General features: G+C 40.9%; 1 protein-coding gene across 2 annotated transcripts in view; it reads right to left on the bottom strand.

Annotated features, from left to right (window-relative positions):
- Positions 1 to 25433, bottom strand: part of LOC111159649 (ring finger protein 121) — a 74767-nt gene that overhangs the window by 41413 nt on the left and 7921 nt on the right. For both annotated transcript variants that reach the window (XM_022522204.1, XM_022522205.1), the window contains exons 2-3: positions 4561 to 4598; positions 1576 to 1717 (exon numbers count right to left, since the gene is read on the bottom strand). In XM_022522204.1, coding sequence (XP_022377912.1) covers positions 1576 to 1717; positions 4561 to 4598 — 180 coding nt within the window. The remainder of the gene's footprint in view (positions 1 to 1575; positions 1718 to 4560; positions 4599 to 25433) is intronic.

Below are 25433 nucleotides of genomic sequence, written 5' to 3'. Positions count from 1 at the left end.
ACGTAGGTGTTTGCCAAAGTTGATGCTAAAAAAGGGTTGTTAGCCTTGTAAAGGTTAAAAACTTGTAAGATGATAGTTTAAAAAAAAAAAAAAAATCCAGTACACTACACCTGTCATGTCCTAATCCAGAGTGGCTGAATCTATGATTTTAATCTTCTCAAGCTTACTGAAACTTGTTTTGTGACCTAACGTATTTTCTATCCTGGAGAACAGTCCATGTGCACTGGAGAAGAGTATATATTCTGCTGTTGTTGGGTAGCATGTGCCCTGTGTATCTGTTAGAGCTAACTGGTTTATAATGCTGTTCCCTCTACTAATATTCTACCTGGTTGCTCTATCTTAGTGAAAGTCAGGTACTGAACTCTGCAACAGTTATTGTCGAACTGTCTATCCCTCTTCAATTCTGTCAATTTTTGCATCACATATTTTGGGGCTCCTTAGTTATGTTCATAATTATACTATCTTCTAGTTGGTTTGAACCTTTTATCAATATATAATGTCCTTTGTCTCTTGTAAATTTTTTTTTAAAGATTTATTTATTTATTTATTTGACAGAGAGAGAGAGAGAGAGAGAGAGAGATCACAAGTAGGCAGAGCAGCAGGCAGAGAGAGGGGGAAGCAGGCTCCCTGCCGAGCAGAGAGCCTGATGTGGGGCTTGATCCCAGGACCCTGAGTTCATGACCTTAGCTGAAGGCAGAGGCTTAACCCACTGAGCCACCCAGGCACCTTCTTGTAAATTTTTTTGATTTAAAGTCTATTGGTCTGAGATTTAATAGCCACCCCAGCTCTCTTCTGACTATCATGTGCATGGAATATCTTTCTCCACCTTTTTACTTTTATTCTCCGCGTCTTTGTTTCTAAAGTGAGTCTCTCATGTTTTTTTTTTTAAATCAATATGCTAATCTCTGCCTTTTACTAGAACAATTTAAGCCATTTAAAGTAATTACCAATAAAGAATGATTTACTTCTGCCATTTAGCTATATGTTTTATGTATTTATTTTTTAAAGATTTTATTTATTTATTTGATAGAGATCACAAGTAGGTGGAGAGGCAGGCAGGGAGAGAGAGGAGGAACCAGGGTCCCTGCTGAGCAGAGAGCCCAATGTGGTGCTCAAACTCAGGACCCTGGATCATGACCCGAGCTGAAGGCAGAGGCTTTAACCCACTGAGCCACCCAGGCGCCCCCCACCCTTTTTTTTTAATTAATCTAAATCCTACCTGTAAGATTCACTTAAAGGCTTGGTCTTCCCAACAAGGCCATCACCTTGCCCTCTATTTGAATAGTTCCTGATGAGTATCGCCTTCATGGATCTGTCCCAAAATGTTTAAAAGGGAAGAACTATCTTTTCTGGCCATAAAAGTAGTCTCAAGTTCTACCTCTTTTTTTTTTTTTACCACCTGAATCACTTGCCTCTTAAAAGCACACCCACCATACATTATTCACCATTCATACATAACATCTATTATCTTTGTCTATTCCCTGCCAAATGCAGCCTGGGTTAGGCTAGACCCTAGAATACCTAGGAGGGTCTTTTGACAACTGTCAGAAGAAGAACTGAGAGGCAGTGGCTTACATTGTAGGAGCGGGGGTGCCTCTGTTTCCACTGCACCAGGAGCAGCTGGGCCACCACCAAAGTAGCGATGAGGATGAGGACCATTTCAGCGTGCATGGCTTCATGGCCACGGTGCTTGGCATGCATGCGTGCGTGCTCAACCCTGAAAGTCAAACAGATGAGGCGAGGCAGGTCAGGGAAGGTGTGCTAGTAAAAGCGCAGTGCTTTCCAGGGATATCCCACAAGTCCATAGCTCAGAACATATTCCTGGCCTTTGCAACTGCAGGTTATTATACAAATTAGGGGCTAGAAAAACACACCCTAGAAAATGGGCATTTGGGATAGAACAAGGGCTCTACGGACCTCAGAAGCTCAGCTACTGGAGTTAAAGGTGGGTTGTCTGCTGCCCACCCTGAAGAGCACAAACAGCTGACACCTTTCCTGTAGAAAAGAGGACCCAGAAGAATCTTGTCATTACTGCCCATTTCAGTCCTATTTCAACTTCAACCATCCCTAGAAGGACAAAGTAACCCACAGAGAAGGAAAGCCATAAAGTCTCATACTCTTAGTCAATGATATTTATGACAAAAATAGAGAAGTACTACTGCAGATGTGTACTAATCCCAAGGTTTAAGTCTTCCTTTATTTGTCCTATTCTCTCTGTCAGGACCAGGGATCCTGTTTAAGACTAGCTAAAGTCTGGACTGCTTTAACTTTATACTAATCCAACAGTGTGCCTCCTCAAGAGCTTAAGGAAGAGTACAACTGGAAACTCTTATTTCATCTAAGGCTGGCATTCTCTGGTCCAGGGGACTGGCAACAAGTGATTGCCTTGGCCTCTTAGAGTCAGAGTCAGCCAAGAGAGAAATGAGGAAGGAGTCAGAAAAATAAATACAAATGCAGCCCATAGTCAGGAGCTTTTATGCCAATCCTCCATAGATGGGGGTATTAGGGAGAGAGGGAAAGGACAACAAATGATATCTTCATAGAGTTCCCAAGGGCAATGACAGACTATGTAAGAACCACCCAGTGGGATGAATTACAGACAAATGATAAAGCAAGTACAGGGAAAACTGTAAAATCTAGGTGGTAGGCCTAAAGGTGTTTACTGTGTAATTCTTTCAACTTTTCTGAGATTTTTCACAATAAAATGTTAGAGAGGAAATTGGTGGGGGAAGTGGGCAGCCAAATGTTAACGGCCAGCCACAGCACCTCAGGGTTCATCTTCCATCAACTCATCCAGGATAGGAGAATCTGGCAAACAAATAGTATGGGTAGGGGTCAGAAACTTAGGTTCAGACATCCATGTGGCCTTGGCCAAGAAAATCTACATCTCTACATCACAGTTTCTTCATCTGTCTGTATCTCTGTATCTTCCCACATAAGTCTGTATCTCTGCTGCTTCCCACATAGGGTTGTTGAGAGGATAAGCTAAACTAAAAGGGCAAAGGACACTTTCAAAACCTAAGGACTGTGGGGAGTTATAAAGATAAGAGATAAATTTCTTATTCTCAGGCAATATATGACTGAATGGATGTACACAACAAAAAAAAAAAACAACAAAATAATCAAAGAAATATGGAGAAAAGACCAGAGAACAACAACTCTAGTTCAGGTTCCCACCCAATGCAAACATTGTCTTTACAATCTTTGTGTGAATACTTCCACTGGCTGAGAACATATGCCTCTTAAAGTAATTAGAGAACCATGTGGTACCTTGTAGGTACTCATATGTGCTAATAAAGGAATAAAACTCCAATACTTTAAGGGCAGGAGCTCACTGCCTCTCAATATATCACAATTATTAAAAAGTCTCTGATAACAAGACAAAAATCTTTCTATAGCTTCATTCCCTAATGAACGACCTAATTTTATATTCTGGAACAACAAAGGACATATTTACTCTTTTTTCCCAATGCTACTCTTTCAAAGATTTATATGATCTTACTTAAAACAAACAAACAAACAAAAATCCTCTTTCTACTACCACTTTTCTGTGCCTTTTTAGGCTAACAGTTTGAGATCTTTTAAATGCTATTCATATAACATAATATGAAAATCATTAGCCTGGTTGCCTTCTTCTAGATGTTATCTAACTGAAGATCTTCTTAATATGCAGTGATTACAACAAAATCAGTGTGGACTCAGTGAAGCACAGTGACAATTTCACCTCCCTAAAGCAGAAAGTATATTTCTATGAACATGTTCCATGTTTTGATAGCTGAGGTACACAACTGGTGCATATTAAGCTTGAAGTTTTCTAAAATCTTGCTGGGTTTGTCACGTAAGTTGGTATCTTTGCCATTCTCTATTTTTATAATCTAAATGAAAGGGGTTTTTTGCACTATTAATAAAGTTTACATGGTTGATTTCAGCTCATTGGTCAGCTATGTTGTAGGACAAACACTCTGAAGACTCTTTGATGAGCAATCACAATAATAAGGTATTTGTTGACTGTTGACTCACTCTGGTTACAAAGCAAATCAGTAGCAGAGTTGAGATCAGGAAGACACCATTCCCATATTTCAGCCAGAGCTCTCTGCTCTGTTTTGTGGATAATGATGATATTAATGATGATAGTGATTTGCAAAGCAGGTAACACTTACTGGAAGCTTACCACATGCCAGGCATTGTTCTAAGAATTTCACATATATTAGTCCTCACAACTCTATGAGGTGTGAGTACTGTTGTAACCTTTCATTGTGCAAATCAGGGAAACTAAGGTAGTAAGAAATCAAGTAATCCGCCCAGCCCAAGATAGCATAGCTAGGAAATGGCAGAACTAGTAGTATTTAAACCCATATAAATAGTTTGGTGTAATTACCTATTCACTCCCCAGGACTGAAGGAGCTACCCAGGAATACTGGAAAAGATCCCAAATGACCTCTCCTACTAGTCAAGTCATGGCTTCCCCACAGACAAGGAAGCAAAAGAGTAAATATACAACTCAATTAGTAGGACTAATTTAAAATTCCCAGCCTGAGGGGCCCACACCATCACACTTACCTCCACTGCTCTTCTGGAGAGAGGTCTGACATATCAACCTGTAGAAAAACACCACCAAAAAATCCATTACGGTCTTAGAACTGTGCCTGCCCAGTATAAGGTATTCATACATTCATCATTATCTTCAAGGAATTATGAAGAGCTTCAAGTGTCACAATCTTTATGAAGCCTTCCCCAATACTCTACTTCCCACTGATCTCACCCTTCTCTAACCACTTACTTTATCTCTTGTCTATGACTGACAGTGTACTGCATGTCTATGCTAGGCAATGAGGACCGGAGAATAAACCCAACTCCTAAGATGCTCATAGCCTAATCAAGAAGTCACACATACATACAGAAAATTTCTTTATTATATGCTGAGGACTAGCTATGGAAGAATAAAGAAGAGGCTTCTGATCCAATCTGCAGTGTTATAGACTGGCAAAGACTTCTGGAGGAGATGTGAAATACCATCCAGATGAAGAAATGAGAGAAATATGTTCCAGGCAAACGGGCTAACATAAAAATGAAGGAATAAAGTTACTTAGCATACAAATAAATGAGCATGGCTAGAGCAAAAAGTATGAATCAGGATTAGTGGGAGATGAAGCTAGATAAAATATTCTATCATATGCTGTCTGACTCTAAATGGCCCCATGGTAGCAAGCAGCACATTAGACTAGGGAGAACTAAGCTTTAGTCCCTGCTCTGCTATTAACGAGCAGTACAACCTTCCAATTTCAAAGTTCTGGTTCTATTTGTTAGTCTTGTCCTCTAGAGCAGGGTTTCTCAACCTTGGCACTAGGGATATTTGGGACTGGATAATTCTTTGGTGAGGTGGGAGTTCCCTGTACACTGTAGGATGTTTTAGCAGCATCCCTGACCCTCTACCTTCTAGATGCCAAAAGCATCTCCACAGAAGCAACAATGTCTTTAGACATTGATGAAAATTGCCTCCAGTTGAAAACTGCTGCTCAAGAATAATACTAAATTCTTCGAGTTCAGGACTCAAGACTTCTACTTCCTTATAGCCATACAAAAGCATAACCAAGTGTCAGTACATAAGTCAAAAACATTACATTCATACATTCTTACACTGACCTGAGCTGAAAATGTTTCTCAATGTAAAGAGAGACAAGGCCTTGGTCAAACGAATCAATCAACAAATATTCCTTTAGTACTTATGATGGTCAGGGCCCAATTTCCCACTGTTCCTATGATAAATTCAGAAAGGTACTTTACACAGAATGTTTGAAGTAAAATGGGCAGAACTCTCCTACTGAGTCAAATCAGCACATACTTACCCGGCATCCTTTATGTGTGTGTACACTACTCCCATCACTATTTAGGGAGGGCTTTCTGAATTTTACATGTTCCAGCTAAGTTATTTAAAAAAAAAAAAAAAAAAAAAGGCTATCTCAAGTCACCCACCTACTCCCTTTTCCTACCTCACACAATACCTCACAGAATATATTCAGGTGTCCTAACTCAGGTCTTCATTTCCCCAGAACAAAAGAAGTCCCAGAATATCCCAGGACAAGTCGACATAAGAAATGGAAATGCCCATCTGGGTGGTACCTGAGCAGACAATTAAGGACCACATTTCTTTCTTTCTTTTTTTAAAGGTTTATTTATTTATTTGAGAGAGAAAGAGAGAGAGTGCAAGCAGGGGAAAGGGCAAAGAGAGAGGGAGACAAGCAGGCTCCCTTGTGAGCAAGAAGCCTGATGTGAGGCTTGATTGTGGGACCCTGAGATCATGACCTGAGCCAAAACCAAGAATCAGACGCATAACCAACTGAGCCATCCAGGTGCCCCAGGCCACATTTCTAAATAAGCAACCCAGTACAGGTTTCATGCTACCTATCAAAACTCTTTTCCTTTTTTCCAACTTGGACTTGCATCTTGCCAAACCAGTCTGTTCAATGTCTCAAAACACATGGGACTCATTCCTGTCTCTAGTATATTCTTCCTTCTGCTTGCAACATTTCCCTCTTTTATCCCATCCAAAACGAAGCTGTCCTTTGAGAACCCAGCTGCAATTTCACCTTCTCTGAAGAAGCCTGCCCTGATCCCCTAGCTTAGTGACTTTGGCCCTCTGCTTTTCTCAAGCATGGATTTTTCTCCTTATTCAGAGTGTGGCACAAAGAGTCATATCAGCATTGTCTGGGTGCTTGATAGAAATGCAGAATCTCGGGACGCTTGGGTGGGTCAGTTGGTTAAGTGACTGCCTTCAGCTCAGGTCATGATCCTGGAGTCCTGGGATGGAGTGCCACATCGGGTTCCCTGCTCAACGGGGAGTCTGCATCTCCCTCTGACCCTCCCCCTTCTTGCGCTCTCATTCTCTCTCAAATAAATAAATAAATTCTTAAAAGAAAGAAAGGTAGAGAGAGAGAGAAAGAAATGCAGATCTCAGGCATCACTCCAGACCCCTTGAATCGGAATTTTCCTTTTAATAAGGTCTCCAGATGACTCATATGCACATTAAATCTGAAAAGCACTGTTCCATACCAGTCATTCATAGTCTTATGTTATCTTAGATGTGATTTCCAAGTGATATAACTGTTTTTTTTTAATATTTAATTTATTTATTTGACACAGAAAGAGAAAGAGAGGGAGAGAATAAGCAGGGAGAGGGGCAGGCAGAGAGGAAAAAGCAAGTGTCCTGCTGAGCAGGGAGCCTGGGACCCTGGGATCATGACCCAAGCCTAAGGCAGATGCTTAACCAACTGAGACACACAAATGCCCCAATGTAACTGCTTCTTAAGGCCAGGACCAGGACTAAGGAAGGTGGGGGTAAACCAAGGGACCTAGGGCTCAAAATTTAAGGAGGCACTCATTGTCAGGTACTGACCCTCCATTTGCATGACCTTGAAAATGAGTGCCTCCTTAAAGTTTGCACCCTAGTGCCTCCTTTGCTTCACCCTAGTCCTGGCCTGCTTATGTCTACTACCTTGCTTCCATCCCATAAACCTGGAAGATCCCACAGAGCCAAGGAGAATACACTGCTTTGTGTCCCTCAAGGAGAATAGAACAAAGCTGAGCATATACTAAGCGCTGAGTGAGTACTAGAGAAAATGAACAGAATTCTCTCCAATACAGTAAAAGTATGCTGACAAACCAGCATCCCACCTGGAGATGCTTAAATGCGAGTATAAATAAACATTTGAAAAATACTTAATAAGTATCTGGGGAAGAAGTATTCATTTGATACCAGGAGGCACCCAGAAAATCATGTTTAAAAACTCAATGTCAAAAAAAACCAACAACAACAACACCACAACTACATCTTCAAAGAAGCAAGATGGTTAAACAACTGCTTCCAGCTTGGGTCATGATTCCAGGGTCCTGGGATCAAGCTCCACATTGGGCTCTCCGCTTAGCAGCAAATCTGCTCCTCCCTCTCTGGAGCTCTGTGATCTCTCGCTTTCATTCTTTCTCAAATACATAAATAAAATCTTTTAAAAAAGAAGTAAGACAACTCCACTGAAGGGAAAACTAAGAAAGATCCAAAGAACCAGGCCAGCTATGGTGTGCCTCTCCATGATACTGATCAAGTGAGCTAATATCAATACCTTACTCTCTGGCTGGAAAATAGAGAATAAGACTTCTGACTTCATTGGGGGGCTGGGAGGGTAAGAACATTCAAGGTGACTAAGTGATTTCATTGTCTTTCCTCCTGGGAGAATGGAAGCACTTTATAAAGTACCAGGAGAGGCTGCGGAACCGAATGTTGACGAGGCACAGGTCAGTACTGCTTTCAGAGCCTCATGGAAAATACCTCTCAGAAGGGCAAGCACTAAGGCTGAGACTAGACCGGGGCTTAGAGAACTGTTTAGCTCTTCATGGAGTACTATGAATGCAAAGAGAAGAGACATAATTTGGCTTTAGTATTTGCCTCCTGAACCTAACGATTCTTTAAACTACATCCATACTGGTCTTCTAGCACAAGTGGAAAAATAAGGAAAACCGTAAACTATAGCTAAAATTAACCCCTACCATCTGGAAATACATATTTATTTGCTCCCTCATTAATGCATTTATTCATCTGGGTCCAAGCAGTAAGTCAGTCTGAGTATGCCCTGTCCAGAGCTCAGGCAGCTAATTAAGGAGGCTCTCCAGCCATGGTTACTGACTGATGGGTTCACATACAACTCCCAAGACCCACACATAGAATGTTTTCTTGCCAACCAATCACTCCCCTCCTAGAAGCTCTCAAGGCCCTTGGTAGTACTAGTCTACCTAAGTCCAGATTTGAAAGAAGTTAAATCAAAAATGTCAGGCAGAGAGCAAGAGAAAATTTCATAAAAAGAGAAAATGCTGGGGCACTTGGGTGGCTCAAGTTGGTTAAGCAACTGCCTTTGGCTCAGGTCATGATCCCGGAATCCCAGGATCGAGTCCCACATTGGGCTCCCTGCTCAGCAGGATCTTCTCCCCTCTCATGCTTTCTCACATAAATAAATAAATTCTTTAAAAGAGAGAGAGAGAGAAAATCCTCAAGTGCAAAAGATTCAGGGATCCACCCCTGTAACCCAACAACAGGCCTCTTATAACCCCCAAACATTGGATACTCTGTGGTCTGAGTCTTTACACAGGCTGGTTACTTTGTCCATTAAGCCCCTCTCTTCCACCAAACTACATTATGCCTTCTAACAAAATGCTGGCCAGATCCTTCTGGCTTGAAGGCTCTTTAGACAGACTCTATTCACTGAAGAAACAAACATCCTTTACTGCCTTCCAGAGCATGGGCCATATAGCCCAGGAGCATCAGCACCCTGAGAGCTTATTAAGAATCAAGAGAATTTCGGACTCTACCCCAGACCTCCTGAATCAGAATCTACACTAAATAAGTTAGGTTGGTTAATCCATATGCCCATTAAAGTTTGAGAAGCACTGCTACTGCACCTCAGCACTCACATTCACAACCTGTCCTACAATCATACACTTCTGTGCACCTGATTCTTTTAATTAACAGCTGCACTGGTATCTAATTTACATACCATAAAATTCACCCATTTAAAGTGTACTATTCAGTGCTTTTTAGTATATTCAGAGTTGTGCCGCCACCACCACTCTAAGTTTAGAACACTTTACAAGCCCCAAAAGAAACCACATACCAGTTAGCAATCCCTCTCCATCCTCCCCCAGTCCAAGAAACCACTAATTTACCTTCTGTCTCTATCTACAATTGCCTATTCTAGCTGTTTCATATAAATGGGATCATACAATATGGTCTTTTGTGATTGGCTTCTTTCACTTAGCATAATGTTTTCCATGTTCATCAGGTTGTAGCATATACTGTAGTTCCTTTTTATTTCCAAATAATACCGCACTGTATGGACACTCCACATTACAGCTATCCACTCACCTGTTACTGGACATTTGGGTTGTTTATACTTTCTAACTATTACAAATAATGCTCTTATGAACATTTATCTACAAGTCTTTGTGTAGACATGTTTTCATTTCTCTTGAGTATATATATCTAAGAGTGAAACTGTTGGGTCATATGGTAATTCTATGCTTAACCTTTTGAGGAACTGCCAAATTGTTTTCCACAGCAGCTGCACCATATTACATTCCCACCAGCACTGCATGAAAGCTCCAATTTCGCCACATCCTCAACAACACCTGTTTTTGTTTTCCAAGCTTTTGTGATTTTTCTCTTTCTTTTTTTTTTTTTTTTTAAGTAGCTTCCATGCTTAGTACGGAGCCCAACATGGAACTTGAACTCACAACCCTGAGATCGAGACCTGAGCTGAAATCAAGAGTAGGAAGCTCAACCAATAGCTACCCAGGTACCCCCAAACTTTTGCAATTTTAACTGAGAATTTTACATAATTATATTTTCTCCTCTTTCTTAGCTTATCACTTATATTTGTTTTTATTTTGTTTTAATGGATGCCCTAGAGTTTGCAGTATACATTTACAACTAAAAAAAAAAAAAAATCTTTTTTTTTTTTAAGATTTTATTTATTTATTTGACAGAGATCACAAGTAGGCAGAGAGGCAGGCAGAGAGAGAGAGGAGGAAGCAGGCTCCCCGCTGAGCAGAGAGCCCAACATGGGGCTCGATCCCAGGACCCTGGAATCATGACCTGAGCCGAAGGCAGAGCCTTTAACCCACTGAGCCACCCAGGCGCCCCTTAAGTCCACTTTCAAATACTATACCACTTCATGGGTAATATGAGTAACTTATAACAAAATAATCGTAATTTCTCCCTCCCATCCTTTGTTTCATTGCTGTCATTCATTTCACTTTTTCATAAGCATATCTACACACACACACACACACACACACAGACACATAAATGCATACATAATCAAATACAGTGTTGGTATTATTGTTCTTAAAAAACTGATATGCTAGATCAATTACAAGTAAAAAAAAAAAGAGCACTATAAAAATCCTCCAGCTTACATTATATTCAATGGTGAAGGACAAAATGCTTTTCCTTTAAGATCAGAAACAATGTCAGCATGTCTACCCTCACCACTACTATTCAACAGTGAAGTTTTTAGCTAGCATAAGGCAATAAAAGGAGATAAAAGGCACACAAATTGGAAAGAAAGAAAACTGCCCCTATATGCAGATGACTTGATGTTCTATGTAGAAAATCCCAAAGAATCTACAAAAAGAAAAAAAATACTAGAATAAGAGAATTCAGCAACATGGTAGAATATAATATAAACACACTCAAAAAATACATTTCTATATATTAGTAATGAACACATGAAAACTGAATATAAAATTTACAATTATTCATAAAAAAGTATAAGTAAAATAAATATTCCTATTATATCTTCACTTATTTCTTTTCTGATACTTCCTTTACGTAGATCTGAGTTTCCAACCTCTATCATTTTCCTCTCTCTAAAGAACTACTTTTAACATTCCTTCCAAGTTAGATCTACTGGGAACAAATTCTTTCATTTTTTGTTTGTCTTTATTTCTCCTTCTCTCTTGAAGGGTAAAGAATTCTAGGCTGGTGGCGTTTTTCTCAACACTTTTTTTTTTTTTTTTTTTTTTAAAGATTTTATTTGTTTATTTGACAGAGAGAGATCACAAATAGGCAGAGAGGCAGGCAGAGAGAGGTGGGGGTCGGGGAAGCAGGCTCCCTGCTGCAGAGAGCCCGATGCGGGACTCGATCCCAGGACCCTGAGATCATGACCCGAGCCGAAGGCAGAGGCTTAACCCACTGAGCCACCCAGGCGCCCCTTTTTTTTTTTTTTTTTAAAGAAAGAGAGTATGAGGGCGCCTGGGTGGCTCAGTGGGTTAGGCCTCTGCCTTCAGCTCAGGTCTTGATCTCAGGATCCTGGGATTGAGGCCCGCATTGGGCTCTCTGCTCAGTGGGGGAGCTACTTCCCCCTCTCTCTCTGCCTGACTCTCTGCCTACTTGTGATCTCTGTCAAATAAATAAAATCTTTAAAAAAAAAAAAAAAAGAAAAGAAAAGAAAAGAGTGTGAGCGGGGGCAGGGGTGGGGACAGAGGGAGAGAATCTTAAGCAAGCCCCGTGCCTAGCACAGAGCCCAAAGTGGGACTCGATTTCATGCACCTGAGATCATGACCGGAGACGAAATCAAGAGTCGGACACTTAACTGAGTCACTCAGGTGCCCCTTTTCTCAACACTTTAAACATTTCATTCTACCTGCTCTTGCTTCCGTGTTTCTGAGGAAAACTTGGATGTAGTTCTTATCTTCGCTCCTCTGTAGGTAAGGTGGGTTTTCCTCTCGTTTCTTTCAGGATTTTCTATCTTTGATTTTCTAGTTTGAAAAATTATGTCTAGGTGTAGTTTTTTGTAGTTTTTTGGCATGGAAGGTTTTTGTCTTGTTGTTGTTTTGACATTTATCCTTCTTAGTATTTTGAGCTTCCTGGATCTGTGGTTTGCCGTCTGACATTAATTTGGGCAATTCTCAGTCATTATTGTTTCAAATATTTCTTTTATTTCTCTCTTTTTCTTCTGGTATCCCATGATATGAATGTTTTAAGTCTGGGCTGCTCTAACAAAATGCAAAAGATTGGGTGTGGCTTATAAACAACAATTTATTTCTCACATTTCTGGAGGGTGGGAAGTCCAGGATGATGGCACTAGATTTTATGTCTGGTAAGGGCTTCTGGGTTCAGAGATGGCCACCTTTTGGCCATTTTCTCAAATGGTAAAAGGGGCTAGGGAGCTCTGTGGGGCCTCTTTCATAAGGGCACAAATCCCAATTATGAGGGCTCTGCCCTTATGACCTAATCATCTCCCAAAAAGCTCCCCTAGCTAATACCATATGAATTTCAACATATGAATTTGGGGGGAACACAAACATTCAGACTATAGCAATGTATATCACAACTTTTGTAGTTGTCCCATGGTTCTTAGATAGTGTTTTCTCTAATGTTTTTTTTCTCTTTACTTTTCACTTCTATAGGTTCCTATTGGGATACCCTCAAGCTCAGAGATTCTTTCATCAGCCATGTCCGATCTACTGGCAAGCCCATCAAAGACATTTTTCATTTCTGCTAGTGTTTCTGATCTCTAGTGTTAGAATTTCCATCTCTCTTGTTCTTATACTGCTGTCTACTTTAGCCATTAGAGCTATGACCATATTAATCATAGTTGTTTTAAATTCCTGATCTAATAATTCCAACATCCCTGTCATAGGTGACTCTAATTCTGATGCTTGGTTTTTCTCTTCAAACTGTGCTTCTGGGGCATCTAGGTGGACTCAGTAAGTGTCCAACTCTTGATCTCAGCTCAGGTCTTGATCCCAGGGTCATGAGTTCAAGCCCCACAATGGGCTTCATGCTGGACAGGGAGCCTACTTGAAAGAACAAAATCCAAAAAACTGTGCTTTTAGTCTTTTGGTAGGTCTTAGAATTTTTTCTTGATAGGTCGGCATGACATGCCAAGTAAAAGGTGCTGCTATAAATAGGCCTTTAGTAATGTGGTAGCAAGGTGTGGAAGGAGGAGAAACATACTAGAGTCCAATGACTGAATTTCAGTCTTTTAGTGAGCCTATGCCTGTGGAATATGGACTTCACAAGTGCTTCTCAGTTCTTCACTCACCCCTCTTAGGTGGGAAAGGATGGCTTCAGTGGGCTGGAGTTTGGCATTTCCCTTCTCCTACATGGAAGTCTAGAGCTGGCTAGAGTTGGATATTTCCCTTCCCCGGAGTCAGGCTCTGGCTAACTAGTTTCTCCTGATGGCAGACCACCTTGCTAAGAACAGAATGCTCTGCAGTATTTTTAAATAGTTCCTTTGCCCCCCGCCAGAAGCATGAGGGGATTTTTCTCAATTCTCAGCTTAAGAGGGACACCTGGGTGGCTCAGTCAGTTAAGCAGCTGCTTTTCGCTCGGGTCGTGATCCCAGGGTCCTGGGATCGAGTCCCACATCAGGCTCCTTTCTCAGCGGGAGCCTGCTTCTCTCTCTGCCTCCGCCTGCCACTCTGCCTGTGTGCTCTCTCTCTCTCTCTCTGACAAATATATAAATAAATCTTAAAAAAAAAAAAAAAAAAAAAACTCAGTTTAAGAACCTGATAGATTTCCAGGAGGAAGAACTCACAGAATTGGCAGGGGGTGGGGGGAACCTCAATGACTGAGTCCCCTTGGAGCTTTTAACTCTCAGAGTTGTCAAAAGGGAGTCTCCAGTAATTCATCTAAGGCCCAGGTTTTCCTCCTCCAGGACTGGTTCCCACAGATGTGTCTGCTCCTGTAAGTTGTGATTCTCTGTATTCAACTTTTGGTCTCTCCAATTTTCCATGTCCTTATAAACTCACTTCTCTTATAAATCTAAGAATTACTGATTTATCAGTTTGTTTAGCTTTTTACTTGTTAGGACAAAGTAGTGAGTCCCAAGCTTCTTAGAAGCCGTATTGGAAATTTCTGTACATTTTTTGATGAAATTACTTTTTATTGCTGAGTTGTAAAAGTTCCCTACATATTCTGGATACAAATTCCCTTATCTGATATATGACTTGCGAATATTGTCTCCCATTCTGTGGGTTCTTTTTACTTTCTTGATGGTGTCCTTTACAACACAAGAGGTTTTCATGTTGTAAGTCCAACTTATTTATTGTTTTCTTTAATTCCTTGTGCTTGGGTGTCATATCTAAGAAATGATCATAATTTAGGATAATGTTTTCTTCTAAAAATTTTATAGTTTTAGTTATTGTATTTAGGACATTGGTCCATTTTGAGTTAATTTTTGTATACGGTATGAGGTAGGGATCAACTTCATTCTTTTGCACGTGGCTAATTAGTTGTCTCAGCATCATTTGTTGAGAAGACCATTCATTCCCCATGTGCACCTGATTCTTCACGTTGGGTCTTTTCTAAGATGGTACAATACCCTTGTTTTCCACATCATTTTCTCGAGTGTTCCCATAGCTCTATAAACTTTGCTGACAGAAAAGACAATAAACAAATGAGAACATAAACAAGCAAACAAATAAATAAGGCCCCAAAACTGTCTGTCAAGTTTGATAACATTTATTCCTTTACTCAAATCTCACTTAAGTACTCCTGTTCTAAATGCGCAGGTCCAGGACTAGGCAGGGGATGCAAAGATGAACCAGACTTTTTTCTTGCCCTTGAGAAGACAGATAAAAAATAAAATAATTAGGCTGCTTTAAAAGTATGAACTTGGGGCACCTGGTGGCTCAGTGGGTTAAAGCCTCTGCCTTCAGCTCAGGTCATGGTCTCAGGGTCCTGGGATCGAGCCCCACATTTGGCTCTCTGCTCAGCAGGGAGCCTGCTTCTCCCTCTCCTTCTGCCTGCCTCTCTGCCTGCTTGTGATCTCTCTCTCTCTCTCTCCGTCAAATAAATAAATAAAATCTTTAAAAAAAAATAAATAAAATAAAAGTATGAACTTATTCAGCCCAGGGAGCACAACTGTTTCCATTCTACAGAAGGCACGGATGAGATATAAAGGAGAAAAATGACTCACTGAAGATCACAGTTGCAAATAGTGATGGAGAAAGGGTCACAGAACTTATGGGAGAAATCAAAGACAGGGCTTATGGCCTCAAATGACCGAATCAATGACTAGTCACAAAGTCCTCCTAGAGTCACATTATGATTTTCATGGGGCCCAGGTACTTCTGCCTTTGTGGGCCTCTTTCTCCATTAAAAAAAAAAAAACACATATGTATATAAATATATTTTTTATTTTTTTAAATTATTTTTATTAACATATAATGTATTATATGCCCCAGGGGTACAGGTCTGTGAATCGTCAGGCTTACACACTTCACAGCACTCACTATATCACATACCCTCTCCAATGTCCATAACCCAACACAGTGCTCACTACTGGAGCAATACAAAGAAGATTAGCATGGCCACTTTGCAAGGGTGACAGGCAAAAATGTATTTTATGACTGCACTGCTACAAAGATGTATAATCCAAGCTGGACTTTAGTCACTTTTTTCTTCTTAAAGGAAATTAAGACATTTTTGTGGGTCCCTTGGGACTGTACCTACTGTGCCTAATGGATAAGTCAGCCCTAAGTCTTGCTGTCTCCCCACAGCTATGGACCAAGTGTTCTCTCCCCAGCTGCCAAATCACTTTGCTCTACTGCTTCTAAGATTCTCTTCTCTCCTAGGTCTATCTGATCAAGCAGCATGAGGTTTAAGCTCATGCTACATCTCACTGTCTAAATCCACAATAAAAAGCAGCCTCACTCTAATCATATAAGCACTATAAAGTTATCAGAAAATTACTTGACAATAATATATATTCTGTGTTCAAGAAAATTCTGTGCTCAGTAATATGTATTCTATGTTCAAGATTTAGATATATTCATGAATGATCACACCCCAAAAAAAGAAACAGACATATCATTGACCTGCAAACACCAAATGCATGGGGAACATGCACCTGGCATCTTGAAAGTACCCAATAGGGGCGCCTGGGTGGCTCAGTGGGTTAAGCCGCTGCCTTCGGCTCAGGTCATGATCCCAGGTCCTGGGTTCGAGCCCCACATCGGGCTTTCTGCTCAGCGGGGAGCCTGCTTCCTCCTCTCTCTCTGCCTGCTTTTCTGCCTACTTGTGATTTCTCTCTGTCAAATAAATAAATAAAATCTTTAAAAAAAAAAAAAAGTACCCAATAAATATGTTTGCTAATTCAATCACAAGACAAGCATAAAGCAAAGTATATTTTCTTATAAAACTTAACTTTGAATAGGCAGAAAATAAACACGTAAATAAACATATATTTATATATATGACATAAATTCTGGTAGTATTATGAAGGAAAATAAAACATGGTAAGATTAGAAAGTGAAAAGGGAGACTGCTTTATTGCTATACTGTAGACACTCATTTCCCCAAAAGGTTTCCAACATCGGGAGAACATGCTGGGTGAGACAGCCAGTAAAACCCCATGTAGTACGTCTTATTTCTTTGGGTTTTATCTCATTCCCACTTTTCACCCCAAGAAATGTGTTTAGGGCAACAACTACCCTTCTCAGTGAAAAGAAGAGCAGTTGAAGAGAAGAGCAGTTGAGAAGAGCTAGTAATCTAGCATACCTATTTAATTGCTATGTGTCAATAAACAGGGAACTTCCTCTGTGCCTCAATTTCCCCATATACAAAATGAGGGGGTTGGCTTAGGTGATTTTCAAGGTGATTTAAAACTAAAATGCTGTAATAATTCACACCAAATCTGTCTAACTCCAAAGCTTTGGAGTCATCTGTAATACTCTGGCTTTCCAAACTGTCACAGTTTCCTTATTTATCACAGAACTAAAAACAAAATACCTTCGGTGTGGTAAGGTGTGAATCAACAGGATGCTACCAGATTAAATCTATCAAACTTTACTATGTGACTACCGTGGCATGCATCAGGAGTATCCATCAGTCAGAGGATGGCCTCTTGTTCTGGCTTCAAGTACCTGCTAACTGTAAAGGGCCCTCAACTCTGGAATGCCATCCACCAGGGCCAACTGGCATTTCAGAGGTCCCAGCTGATCCTTTCAAGTTAGAAACTGATCAACCATGTAGCTACAGACTTCATTCTTTCACAAAAATTAGAGACAAATAAACCCAACCTTTGCCCTTGAGGTATTCATAGTTGGTGAGGGACAGGGAAGCGGAGGAGACAGTACACAACAGATTATTAAAGATAAAATAGTATGACAGGGGTAACCATTGACATTTAAACAAAACACTACCTAAACCCAGAAAAAGGAGAGATTAGCTATCTCCTAGACCTGGTAGGAATACAGCACACCAGGCTGGCTGCCTCCTCTATCCTGTGGGGACAGATGCTCTGGTCCGCTAGGTGGTTAGGATAACAAGTACACAAGTTCACAGGCTCTCCATATTTGTAGTTCTCCATTCTCCTCTCATTCACATTCTTCTTAACTCTGCAGCCCTGCCGACAATTCAAGGCCAATAAATCAAAGTGCAACCACTTCGCTTTAAAAAAAAAAACAAAAAAAAACCCCATGAATCATTTGGGAATCATGCAGACGTTGAATCTGTTTAGCCAAACTGTAAGGCCCGATACAGACAGCACACTTGGAGCAGGGAAGTGAAAGTAGATGCTGGCGGTAACAACTGCTGTGGCTGCTGTCTGCCCATCATCCCCACCTCTCTACCAACATCAGAAAGCCAGGCCAGCTGAGTTGGGAAGGCCAGCTCATCCTCTAGGTCAGCTGAATTGGGAAGGTGTTAATGAAAAATCTCAAATATATTAAAAGTAGAAGGGATAGTTTAATGACTTCTCTCCCATTCAACAATTATCAAATTTGGGGGCACCTACCATTCTTTGGTTCTTCAATTCCTTTCCCATGAAATTCCTACTTCTCAGACTAGCTTCCTCCCCACTGGCCCTCCGCTCACTTTTTCCTACATGCCCTCCAGCCTCCCATGTACTCTATACCATTCCTTTAGGATGGTACTGGAACTATTCCAGATGCCACCTCTTCCAGAAACCCTTCCAGAGCAAAACTGTCCTTTCTATGGACTCCTAAAGCCTTTATATTCTGGACTATTCATCTGCTCGTCACATCTCCCACCTATGGAATCGCCCTTGAATTTTTCATTGCCACACCCTAGACTTTATCCCTTGCTCTCTCCCAGACTACTGCAGTGACCTCCAAGGTGATCTCCCTGAATCTAATCTTACCAGAACAGATGCACACCTAATAGCAGCCAGAGTGATCTTTCTCAGATACAAAACTGACCGCATCAGCCCTCTACTTAGACTTTGATACCTTTCTATTACCTTTGGATTAAAGCCCAAACTTATTTGTATGACACACAAGGTACTTCATAATCTGGTCCAACCAGCTACTTATCTCACCACTCTCCACCAAATGGCTTATACTCCAGCCACACTGAACCACCTGAACCACCTACCATTCTAATATGCTCTTCCCTTTTATCACTCAGCGCTTTGGCTGGCGCCATCTTCTCTCCCTAGAATTCTTTCCTCAACTTCACTGTCTAGTTCATCTCTATTTGCTCTTGAAGATGCAGCTCGAATATCACCTCCTTCATGAGATATTTTCCACTGTTATTCATTCACACATTCATTCAACAACTGTGAGATGAACATATGCTAAGTTCTAGACTGGGGATACAATGATAAATAACAGCTCTCACTCTCAAGATGCTTAGAGTCTATTAGATGTCCTCAGGTAGAGTGACTCCCTTCCTCTTCTGCAGAAATTTGTAATTTATCCATATCTCCAAGGTCACATTAGTTTTTATACTTATTTCTGAGTCTGTTTCCATAACTTGACTCTAAGCATCTTGAGGTCAAGGATATTTTCTTTTTATTAAAGCTTTGTTGGGCGCCTGGGTGGCTCAGTGGGTTAAGCCTCTGCCTTCAGCTCAGGTCATGATCTCAGGGTCCTGGGATCAAGACCCACATCGGGCTCTCTGCTCAGCGAGGAGCCTGCTTCTCACCACCCCCGCCGCCGCCGCCTGCCTCTCTGCCTACTTGTGATCTCTCTCTCAGTCAAATAAATAAATAAAATCTTAAAAAAAATAAAAAAAGCTTTTTTGAGGTATAGCATCTATTTTGTGGGCAATTAAATGACTGTTCATATATTTACAGGGTGGTGCAACCATCTTTCTTTAGATCATTTCCATCACTTTAGAAACAAGCCTCATGCTCATCTACCAACTCCCCATTCACATTCCCAGACCTAATCAACCACAAATCTACTTTATATCTCTATATATTTGCCTTCTCTGGACCTTTCATATAAATGAAATCGTACAAAATGCAGTTTTTTTGACTGGCTTCTTTCACACAACCTGTTTTTTCAAGGAGCATCCATGTTCTAGCATATATCAGTACTTCACTCTTTTTTTCTTGCCAAATAATATTCCACCGTGTAGATACAGGTTTTATTTATCCATTTACCGGTGGATAGACATTTGTGTTATTTCTACTTTGGGGCTATAATGAATATTATTGCTATAACATCTGTATATAAGCTCTTGTGTGGATACATGTTTTTATTTCTCAAGTATGTATCTTAGGAGTGGAATTACTGGGTCATCTGGTACCTCTATGGTTAACCTTTTGAGAAACCACCAAATTATTTCCCACAGCAGCTACATCACGTTGTATTTCCACTACCAGGGCATGAGGGTTCCAATTTCTCCACCTCCTTCGCAACACTTGTTATTATGTGCTTGTTATTATAATATCATAGTAGGTATGAAGTGAGTGGTATCTCATTGTGGTTTTTATTTGCATTTCTCTGATCGTTAATAATGTTTAACATCTTTTCATGCATTTAATGGCCATTTGTATATTTTCTTGGGAGAAGAGCCAATTCAGATCATTTGTCCAATTTTTACTGGGTTATTTATCTTTTATTGAGTTGTAAGATTTCTTTATATATTCTGAATGCAAATCCTCATCAGATATATGATTTGCAAATATTTTCTCCCATTTAGCAATCTTTCTGGATGTGAAGTGGGTCTGAGAATCATCTGAATCTGAATCTTATTCACCTTTATGTTTCAAAGAACTAGACTGGGGATGCCTGGGTGGCACAGTGGCTCAGTTGGTTGAGTGATTGAGCATCTGACTCTTGATTTCTGCTCAGGTCCTGATCTCAGAGTCATGGGACTAAGCCTCACATCAGGCTCTGTGCTCTGTGAAGAGTCTGCTTGAGATTCTCTCTCTCCCTCTGCCCCACCCCCTACTTGCACGTACACTGTCTCTCTCAAATAAATAAATAAAATCTTAAAAAACCAAACAAACAAAGAACTAGTCTATAATCTGGTACACTGTATATGTTCAGTGTTAGATGTATGTTACTTAATGTTAATAGCTTTGACGACAAGGAATGGGCCTTATTCATTCAGCATCCCCCTCATACTTGACACCTAGCACTACACACAAAGCACATGCTTTGGAAATACACAGAGACTGAGTAATTCTCCCCTGAGCAACTAGTGGAGATGATGTCAAATAAAATGGCCAAACAGAATTTTTCACATTTCCTCTTTCCCCTCCTAAAACTTCTACCTTGGTCCCTCCTGTTTCAATACCTGATACTGTCAACAATGGTGCTGCCAATTAGTCAAGTTAAAGCAAAACAAATCCAAAAACCTGAAAGTCAAGCTCGATTATTTCCCTTATACCTGATATCCAATCCACCAGCAAGTCCTGTAGGCTCTAGTTCAAAACATACTCTAAATTCATCCACTTTTCCTCATCATCTCTGCTATTGTACCCCTAACACTATTATCTCTCACCTGAACTACTGCAAGTCTCCTAACTGCTCTCCTTGAATATCCATCTACAATTCATTCTCCTCAAAGCAGCCGGAAACATCTTTTTTTTTTAAATGTAAAGGATTTTTTTTTAATTTTTTTTTTAAGATTTTATTTATTTATTTGACAGACAGAGATTACAAGTAGGCAGAGAGGCAGGCAGAGAGAGAGGAGGAAGCAGGCTCCCAGCTGAGCAGAGAGCCCGATGTGGGGCTCGATCCCAGGACTCTGAGATCATGACCTGAGCTGAAGGCAGAGGCTTTAACCCACTGAGCCAACCAGGCGCCCCCAGAAACATCTTTTTTAAATGCAAACCAGCAGGGGAGCCTGCCCGTCTCAGCTGGTCAAGTGCCTTCAGCTCAGGTCAGTATCTCAGGGTCTTAAGATCCAGCCCGTGGGTTCTGCTTGGGATTCTCTTCCTCTCCCTCTCTCTGCTCCTCCCTCATGCTTGCTCAAGTGCCCTAAATAAATCTTTAAAAAAAGATGCAAACCAGCTCATCTCACTCCCATCTTTCAAACTATTCAAAATCTGGGGCACCTGGGTGGCTCAGTGGGTTGGGCCACTGCCTTCGGCTCGGGTCATGATCTCGGGGTCCTGGGATCGAGTCCCGCATCGGGCTCTCTGCTCAGCAGGGAGCCTGCTTCCCTCTCTCTCTCTCTCTCTCTCTCTCTCTCTCTCTGCCTCCCTCTCTCTCTCTTTTTGTTCTCTCTCTCTGAAAAATAAAAAAAAAAATTTTTAAAAAAAAAAAAAACTATTCAAAATCTTTTCATTGTATTCTCAGTAAAATTCAACGTGTTTAGCAGCATCTATGAGGCCTTACAGATCTGACTCTGCCATACTCCCTGACCTCACTGGTACTTTTTTCCCTTTGATTCGGACAATGATTCAGACACACTGGCTTTCACTTTGGTCCCAAAACATGCCTCATTCCATGACTTGTACTTCTCCCTCCACTTGACACGTCTGCTTCCAAATCTTCAAACTGCTAGGTCTTCCTTATTCAGGTGTTGGTTCAAATGTCACCTCATAGGCTTTTCATAACCTCTCCTAGTTGTTCTCTATCACATCACCCTACTTTTCTCAGAGGACTTGTCACCGTTTGGAGTTACATTTTTTGTTATCTGCATGCCCCCATTAGAAAGTAAACTTCACAAGAGCAAGGACCTTGGTTGTCTTGTTCATTGCAGAGTTACCAGGACCTAGAAAAATGCCTGTCATATTGAAGGTACAAGTATTTCAAGAAGGAAAGACTGAATGAACAATGCAGATGACGTATTTAATAAATGCTTGATGAATGTGTGAGTGAATGAATTAGGGAGGTGAATGGAAAGCACAAAAAAATAAGTGGAAGCACTGCTATTTAGTGTTTTTATAGCTGCTCACTTTTCTCTACCTTCACTACCTTTACTTTTGCTCAGATCCTCATTATCTCTTAGCTACTTAAGTACCCCCAACTAATTTCTTCTTTCCCCAATCTGATCTCTCCAAAAATAACCTCTACATTTCCATCAGACTTGATCATTCTGAGACATAGATCTGAACAAGCTACAAGCCCAAGCTTCTCAGCATGTTGTTATAAACGCTTCTCCAACCTTAACACGCACCGTTATTCCCCTACATTTAGCCTATACTTCAGTTATACAGAAATTCTTTCAGTTCCCAGAATATTCCATATTGTTTAATGCCTGCAAATCTTTGCATATGTTTGCAATTTGCTGGACTGCTCTTTCCTACCTCACAGACTCCATCTATTGAACTCAAATTTTATTCTTTTTTTTTTTAAATGTTATTTATTTATTTGACAGACAGAGATCACAAGTAGGCAGAGGCAGGCAGAGAGAGAGGAGGAAGCAGGCTCCTGGCCAAGCAGAGAACCCGATGCGGGGCTCGATCCCAGGACCCTGGGACCACGACCTGAGCCAAAGGCAGAGGCTTTAACCCACTGAGCCACCCAGGCGCCCCTCAAATTTTATTCTTAAGAACAAACTCAAGCATCTTCTCTGTAAAGTCTTTAATGATTCTCCTAAGCAGAGTTAATCACTCCCTTCTTTAGGTCACCATGGTGTGTAACACCACTTACACTATACCACAATTATTTGTTTCCATGTCTGTCTTCCCCTACATGACTATCAGCCCTGAGAGCAGGAACCAGGTCTTCATCTTTGTGTCCCCTGCACAGTATTTGGCATATATAAGCACTCAATAATTGATGACAGAAGGAATGAATAAACCCATCTTAACTCCTCAGTGGGCATTCAAAATCAACCTTATGTTGCCCCCAACATGTGTTTCTAGATCTAGTACTTAGCCCTCACCTACTTGATGATCTCCAAATACACCCTTCTTTTTCACATTTACTTAGGGGCCTTTATTCCTGATGTTCTCTCTCTAGTGATATTTAAACCATCCATTAAGGTCCAGCTCAGAGGGCTCCCTCTCCATGAAGTCTTCCCTAACCAAATCAATGAGAAGGGATTTACTTCCCCAATAGTACTTTGTTTTGTCTAATAAGGTAATTAGGACCTCAGATTTTATAATTATAGTCAATATCTTTCCAAATGGACTACATGTCCTAATTTCTAACAGAACCGTAAGCTCCTTAAAAGCCAGAAACATGATCTAGCATCTTTTCTCTCAACCCAAGTGCTTAACACAGCGCCTTGCCCGAAGCAAGCAGTTATCAACAAATGTTTTAGTAGTGAAGAATAATATATTTCAGGATCAGAGAGTCCATGCCTCCATTCTTCCACATATGTGATTTTACTTACCTTGGTGTAAATTGGCCTCCTATTCATATGGTAAACTTTTACCCCTCCTTTAAGAATCAGCCCAATGTCATATCCTCTCTTAAGTCTTCTCTAACTCTCCCAAATACACTTACATGCTCCATCCATGTACCCGTGGTACCTTGTATGTAACTACTCATTATACTATATTGTCATTCTCACTTGATGGGTTCCTCCCCAACTAGACCATGAACTCTTCTGGAGCAGAGATAGTCTCATTATCCATTTATGAATTTCCAAGACCAAAGAGAGTATCTAGCATAATTTAAATGCTCAATAAAGATGTGGTGAACTTTGAAAATAGTGACTCCCCGTTATTGAGTACACCAGCAATAGAGATCATGGAGTCCTACAGCCAAGTTCAAATCCTACCTCCACTTACAACCTAGGCAATCTTTTTTTTTTTTTTTTTAATATTTTATTTATTTGACAGACAGAGATCACAAGTAGGCAGAGAGGCAGGCAGAGGAAGAGGAGGAAGCAGGCTCCCTGCGGAGCAGAGAGCCTGATGCGGGGCTCAATCCCAGGGCCTTGGGATCATGACCTGAGCTGAAGGCCGAGGCTTAACCCACTGAGCCACCCAGGCGCCCCCAACTTAGGCAATCTTGAATAAATTAAAATTACTTAGCTGTGTCTCTGTTTTTTTTCATCTAGAAAATGAGCATAATAACAGCATTAAGACAGAAAAGAACTAATGTCATGTAAAATGCTTACTATAGTGCCTGGTACACAGCATGCACTAAAAAGGTTAGCTATTGTTATCATTAGACCAAAAGAAAAAACACTGTTTCTGCAGGGTGCCAACTGACAGACTCAAGAAGAGACTAGGCTCAATCCTATGGACACTGGGGAGTAAAATGTCCCTGGAGTCCTTTTAAGTAACAGATACATTAAGTTATTGAGAACACCCTACTGGGGAAGGAGAAGAGAGGGAACACAAACCTTGGCAGGCTTATGCTTATGCTCTCTGTCTTGTGTCCCGTGTTGTCCCCCCACCCCACTTCCTCTTTCCCCACTGTTTTCTCCCTAGTTGCCCAGGGCCAAAAGCCTCATGGCCATAACTCAGCATTCCCTTGAGAAAGCTGCACTGTAGAGAGAACTAATGAGTTTATGTTTACCTACAGATTTCCCTCTGAGGAGCCAAAAAAGAACAAGGGACTTCAAGAAGGGAAAACACAAAGAAATAAAGTGGAGGTAAGGCAGGACGGCAGATGGATTATTTTGGGTTGGCTTTCATGGAGTACCTTTCAAGACAAACAGCCCCATGTAGGTTTGAGCCTACATATCCCAGAGGCATCCTCTGGCAGTGCCTGTGCTTGCATGTGCTTCCATGGGCCAACAAGGCAAAGAAGCAGGATCTAGGAAAAGGAATGAG

The sequence above is a fragment of the Enhydra lutris genome, unplaced genomic scaffold (genome assembly GCF_002288905.1).
Source record: "Enhydra lutris kenyoni isolate GAN:26980312 unplaced genomic scaffold, ASM228890v2 scaffoldscaffold68, whole genome shotgun sequence".
NCBI classification, from domain to species: domain Eukaryota; kingdom Metazoa; phylum Chordata; class Mammalia; order Carnivora; family Mustelidae; genus Enhydra; species Enhydra lutris.
Note: the sequence above shows the minus strand (reverse complement) of the source record. Positions and strands in the feature narration are given on the sequence as shown.